A 6811-nucleotide genomic window follows, 5' to 3' on the forward strand; every position below is an offset into this window, starting at 1 on the left:
CGAAAGAGGGGTAGCACCCGTCCTTGCCCTCGCAAAAACATCCACCACACCCAAACAAACGGAGCGAGATCACGGGGAAATGTGTTGCCTCAGTTCCGGAGCGTCAGTGTAAAAGCGTCTGATTTCCCACAGCTTTCACACAGCTCTCCCGTATGGGGAGTGACCACAAAGATTATACCAAGTGAGTATTTGGGAACATCAGATTGGAATAGGGTGGCCAGATGACACACAGCTTTCCCAAAGAACACTGAGATAATCTCTGACATTGACATGTCATACTTTGTTGTGGTGAAACTAAGACACGCACGCACACACACACGCACACACACAGAGCTAATTTCATGTACAGCCAACTGCACTGCAGTGAATATTTTCCCTGCAAAAATCAACTACATCAAATCCTGTATTTTATGGGTTGTTTTAACGGTAATGTTACATTGTTGATCCGAGAAAATGGACCGTTATTTGCTGTAATGTTACAGTGTTATGTGCCAAATTCATAACGTTCAAATGTCCGCCCAAGAAAGAAAATACAATTTATATATGTATATAAGACCAAAGCAAAAAAAAAAAAAAGATTGTGAAACACTTTAAATCACTTTTAATTTTATTTGAATAATCAAAACTTCCCTTTACAGAGTTACAGATACAGCAAAACAACAAAAGACTGACTGGTGCCTTCTTTACTGAAGGAAGTCAGTTATTAATGAGGCACCACTAACACGCACAATAAATAAAAGGTCTATAGCTTTAATTCAATGAAGCACTTCCACACTTAAGTAATAACATCTGACAGAACAGATCACTTGGAACTAAGTAAAACACTTGATGTCGCTCAGTATGAAAGGGTTAATAAATGGAGGGATGGCAACTATTCCTGTTGGAAGCATTGGAGTTTCTGCATCCTTTTCCCACGGCACTCGCAGTCTTCTAATCTGTTGACATGGAAATGTGTACAAGCACAAGTCATTCACCTAATCACAGTTCACTAATACTCTCCACATTATACTGTCAAGAAGCATCTTAAACTCTTCATGACTGAAATCTTCCAAGTTCACACCCTTTGGCTTCATTTCCTGTAGTTATCGTGAGGTGAACTTTGATAGCATGATGAAGAGAGGAGATGATTGAGGGTGACCTGGAAGATTTGTAGCTCCAGCTGTCAGAAACGCTGAGCTACTTACTTGACAAATCAATGTTGTCTGTTGGTTTGTTGTCTTCCGCATAACCAAAGCTCAACAGCTTAGACATGTCGACGGGAGATTCATTCTTGCCAAATGTTCTGAGAACACCAAAGACAAAATGTTCAAATATCACGGAAATGCAGTTATTGGATAACTTTTTCATCAAAATGAAACCAAATGGTGCTTTGTGTAGTCGCCAATGTGTTGTAAATGTTTGTCATCCCCACAAAATGTCTATCAGATTCAAATGAGGGACGACAGCTGGCACAGTGCACACATTCAATCTGGACCCTACCCTTTAAACATTGTGCTACTCATTGCAAAACATCTCTTCCAGTAAAGCGCACTGAGTCAAATACTGTTGAGTTTATACAAAACCACCAATCCTCAAAACTATCCATCGAAACAAGTAATTTAATCTCAGATTTAACCTACTTAATCTTCCTTAAAATAAAGAATAGAAGGTATTGAATTATCATTTTTATTCGACCAGTCACGCTTGTTCCAGGACATTTCTACACTCTCAAAGTCAATATTTTGCACCAAGACTGTTTAGATTATTACTTCACTGCGATGATGAAAACAGGATTTACTGGATCCTTTGAGGGCTATAACCTCATCTGAACTATAACCACAGTTCTCACCGGGTTTTGTCTCAGTAGCTCCGAGGTGAGGTAACTTTGGGGTTTTGACAAGTCATCGGTGTTTTCATGCGGGTACAAGGAACACACGGCACAGACGAGCAGTGAGCCAAAGCAAACAGCTGGTGTTTGGAGGTTGTTCGTTTGACCTGAGTGGGCTCCCATGAGCATACCTGCCTAATCACCACAGCAATGTGTATACACATGCTGTAGACTTTACTGACAATATGCTCTGAAATACAAAGAATTCAGCCATATATCATATGTGTTATGCTAATAACGATGAGACGGAAAAGCTAACAAACATGAAATTGCTTATTCATCATAAGTTCACGGTTTTTCAAGTCAGTCATAAAATAGGTGCCCTATATTTATCAAAACAGGTTTTGTTTGCTGTAATCTTTCCTCCTGTTCATACTAGCCATTAAGAGATCCGTTGCTACTTTAACTAACCAATCCTTTAAGTGTTGTTTGCTATCACTTCCTCTTAAAATGACTGATATGCTCTGACACAATAAGATCACTGCTCTATAATAAATCTATTCCACTCAGTGTAATCCGGTTGCTGGGAGTTGTGGCGGCATTGTGAGACAGCAGCCGCTTGTACTGGATACAATACGGAACAACAGCACCATCTTGTGACCACGTGAACTTACATCCTCTTGAATTGTTTTTTCTCATAATATTGATTGGATGGCTGCGGGTTCTCACTCTCTCTCGCAGTTGGGATGTAGTGGACGTTGTTGTTCTGCAGAACACAAAGCAGAGTCAACATAAGCGAGGATACTCTTCCCCATTTCTCCCTTGAATCAGGCAGAAAACAACACAGAATGAATTGTTTATTGTGGAGGCGTGTGTGGCTGAATAACTTTCTAAATGACTCTGGCGTTTCTTTGTTTACCTTCTCTTTGCCATTGCTGCTGCTATCATCCCTCTCCCAGGTTGACATGTTGTCAGTCCCAAAAGGGGGCTCTGCTGGTTGAAAAGCTCCAGGGTTTTTCTCCTCCTCACTGTTAATTAGACAGTATAGAGATATGACATGTATCCTGATAGCTGGAATATATGATGAAGATTAACAGCAGATATCAGTTATTATTGCGGTTGATTGTTACTGTTTGTATTGTTTTTTTGGCTGCTATGAGCAGCAGGTAGTATTGTTAGTAATAGAGGTGAAAGTATTTTTTATTCATAAACTAACTACAAGTCCTTGTGCATGATAAAAAAACAAGACAAATGTTACCTCGGTTCGTGCCCGGGTGCAGTGCAGAACCAGCCTGGAGCTTTGTATGGCTCGGGTTTAGAAGCCATTATTTCCTCGTGCCATAAAAGTCCTGTTTGGGTAAAAGGGCAAAAATAAGTATAGGTAATATGCATCAACCAGCGAGAGGGGTGTGTCTAGAGAAGGGTGCGGGATGGCTCTACCCTTATGGCCGCCTTGTTTGGAAAGCTTGACAAAGTCAGAGTCACTCTCTAGGACTCCGGACCTCCGCCCTCGGGCCTTCTCGTCAGGAGGAGGGATGATGGTTTGGGACAGTCCTGGAATCTGGGAGATCTGGGCATTTATTCCTTGATACCCTGGTTTCACACCTGTAATGTTAAAACACACACACACACACACACACACACGCACACACACACACACACACACACACACACACAGTGAAGTGTAGCTCATTATTAATGATCTCTGTAGCATACAACGTAGTAACTAAACTAAGTCAGCATAAACAGTTGTACTTGCCAGTCGATGGAAGATCGGTGCACGTGACACCTGAGACATTTCTATTGGAAATAGAGACAAAAACCCGGAACACTGTCAACCTCTTCGACGACAGTTTGTAACACTTACCTTACAGCATCGTCATTAACGTTAGCATAGGTTAAGCTAACTAGCTGACTAATTTATCCAGTCCTCAAATTAAATACAAATTGTAAATGACGGCGCTAATAAGTCTGCAGGGAAAGGGGTTTTAAAACACAGCAATGACGGTGACTATGATGATTAAAGTTCAGTAAAACTCACTCTGAATACATTTTAGTTGCCGAGCGAGATGAACGGAGACTCTGTTTGGAACTTCTGACTGGCGTTACCGTGGAAACGGTTTGTATGTGCGGCCTCGAGCTCAACTGCTGCTCTGATGTGAGGAGTAGAAGAAGAAATATAGACGTCACTGTTAGGTAGGTAGGTGGGTAGGTAGGTAGGTAGTTAGTTAGTTAGTTAGTTAGTTAGTTAGTTAGTTAGGTGGGTAGGTAGGTAGGTAGGTAAATAGGTAGGTAGGTAGTTAGTTAGGTGGGTAGTTGGGTAGGTAGGTAAATAGGTAGATAGTTAGTTAAGTGGGTAGGTAGGTAGTTAGGTAAGTAGTTAGTTAGTTAATTAATTATGTAGGTAGTTAGTTAGTTAGTTAGGTAGTTAGTTAGTTAGTTAGTTAGTTAGTTGGTAACTAAATATACGTATTCCAAAAGTACCAGGGACCATTTCAGAATAACATATTTTATTTTTAATGATAAATATTGGTGCACTATTGTGCTGAACTAAGCCTTATGTACTGCTAGACAGCTTCATCTTTGTCAATACGTCATAATTTAGCCTATTTGTTGATTATATTTGGCATCTTTGGTATCAACCAGAAAGTCTTGCTCCTCTTCTACCACGCCATAGTTGAGGAGCGTCCTGCAGTTTGGCATCTCAGCCTGGTTTGGCAACCTCAGTGTACAGCTGAAAGCCCAGATCACCCGGCTAACACAAAGAGCCATGAAAATCATGGGAGTCAGACAGCATCCCACACTCCAGGCCGTCTTTGATGAAACTATCATCAGACAGGCCCAGAAGATTATTTCAGACCCCACCCATGTCCTCCACCCTGAATATCAGCTTCTTCCCTCAGGCAGACGCTTCAGAGTCCCCCAGTGCAGGCTCAACCGCTTTAAGAACTCCTTTGTCCCCTTGTCCATCAAAGCCCAAAATGGCAAGCTAGCCAGAGCTTAACCCCTGTAACACCGATTTAAATTTATTTTTATTATCTTAACTATACACTACTGGTGCGTTGTACAACGGGCAATGTGAAATGTATTTGTTGGCTGGTGGCAGTCTTTTGCATGTACTGTAGGTAGGCTACTGTGTGTGCGGGTATGTGGACTGGCGACAGTCTGTGTATGTAATGTACACACACACACACCCAAGCACAAACATTCACAGCAGGACATAGAACCATACGTAACAGTATGCAATATGTTATTTGTATTGTTTTAACAGCAGACACTGTATGTATGTTTCCAAGACAAATTTCCTTCGGGACAATAAAGTCTATCTTATCTTATCTTATCTTATCAACAAATTGCAAAGTTGGCTAACGAGTAACTAAAAGTGTCGGTGTAGCCTACTGGAGTAAGAAGTAGATGTAGTGGAGCAATTGATGAAGGATAAAGCACTGAATTTAAATACAATATCTTAAGTACACTATACTGAAGTAGGTCGGTGTAGGCTACAGAAAGCTCCTGTGTGTGGGCCCATATGGACCTACAGTGTTGTGATGTTTGAAGAGTTGGAATGCTGAAAAATGTCTGTGGTCTGAATTTTTGACTGTTTTGAGAAGACCCTAATGGTTAAAAACATCAGTGATGCATTGCACACTCAGACATAATGATTTGGCTCTATAATTACATCTGAATATAGGACATTATTCTAACCTAAGATTTATATAATCAATAAAGTAACACCTCCGACTTTCTTGGAATTATAAAGTATGCTAGTGATAAAATAATGATATGATCTCTTTATACATGTATTTTATAAATAAATTATACCCATGGTATATGATATGTTAGGAAACACAATTTGCATTGATTTATACCTACTGGCCACATTTGTTTTAAAAACATACCGATCATTCTTATTGCCTTTATGCTGAAATGCTTGAACCCTTCACTCTTCTGAATGCTGAGTCGGGAACATGCGCAGAGGAAACGAAATAGCAATGGTCCTTTAATTACCGCGCAGGTCAAGCTAGCCCGAAAGAACAAGTCTGGTACAGGAAATGTATGCTTTGCTTCAGCATAAAAGCACAGTTTATCATCGGAGAATTTGTGGGTGTTCAGAAGATGAAAACTCTAACAAGATAACAGCAGTTTGTATGCACATGGACTTTGGCAATATTTTAAGATAGGAATGCTGTACACAACGCATAGAGTGTGAGAGGTGGGCTGCATGGGTTCATCAACCACTCCTAATAGTATATTTTAAAAATAGCTCCAGCATTAAAATGCTGCTCATAAATGAAGGCATCAGTTACGATAAAACAATATTACAGGCTTAGAGAGAGCATGGGGCCATTCTGCATAAGTGCTAGTCTGTTTTACTTTTGATACTTAATCAGATCCTATTTCTCAGTAAAAGTAGCAAGACCACAATGTAAAAACGTTAAATGTGAAAGTCCTGCATTGAAAATAGATATTAATTAAAAATATGTATGTAGTATCACAAGACAAATACATGTACATAAAGTAATTCAACTAAAAGCAGTAAAAACTGAAGAATAGCCCCTGTGATTTGAACACTATATTATTTATATACATATCATGGTATTATAATATAAGTACCGATGTATGTGAAAGTAGAATTTCTCAGTTGTAGTGGGTCAAGGCGTATATATGGGTAGCTTAATCTAAAGCATATTCATGAGGTCATGATATGTTTTGTATGTAAAGTTGTCATTTTTAAATGTAACTACATTTCCCCCTCAGAAGTAAAAAATAACATGGAAATACTCAAGTTAAGTACAAATAGGCCCACCACAATTCCTTAAATGACCACTTGCATTTTGCCACTGTCTTTACACAATATAATTAATTCATTGATTCTATGAATTATTCTTCGACCCTTGGAAATAACACAACATTTAAAGAAAGACGAAGAGCTACCTAGTTTTATTTTGAAACGCATGACCGGAAAAGCCCGTATTTATCGTGTCGTTTCACGCCGCTTAATCA

General features: G+C 39.6%; 1 protein-coding gene across 1 annotated transcript; it reads right to left on the reverse strand.

Annotated features, from left to right (window-relative positions):
* Window positions 1–930: 930 nt before the first annotated feature.
* Window positions 931–3605, reverse strand: LOC142971440 (uncharacterized protein C7orf57 homolog). Its single transcript, XM_076111960.1, has 7 exons — window positions 3563–3605; window positions 3248–3412; window positions 3067–3156; window positions 2727–2848; window positions 2482–2573; window positions 1185–1282; window positions 931–935 (listed from the first exon to the last, which is right to left on the reverse strand). Exons 1-7 carry the CDS (start codon window positions 3603–3605, stop codon window positions 931–933), a joined length of 615 nt encoding a protein of 204 aa, XP_075968075.1.
* Between the last annotated feature and the right edge of the window lie 3206 nt (window positions 3606–6811).

This window comes from Anarhichas minor, unplaced genomic scaffold (genome assembly GCF_050575085.1).
Source record: "Anarhichas minor isolate MPS153535 unplaced genomic scaffold, ASM5057508v1 ptg000004l, whole genome shotgun sequence".
Taxonomy (NCBI): domain Eukaryota; kingdom Metazoa; phylum Chordata; class Actinopteri; order Perciformes; family Anarhichadidae; genus Anarhichas; species Anarhichas minor.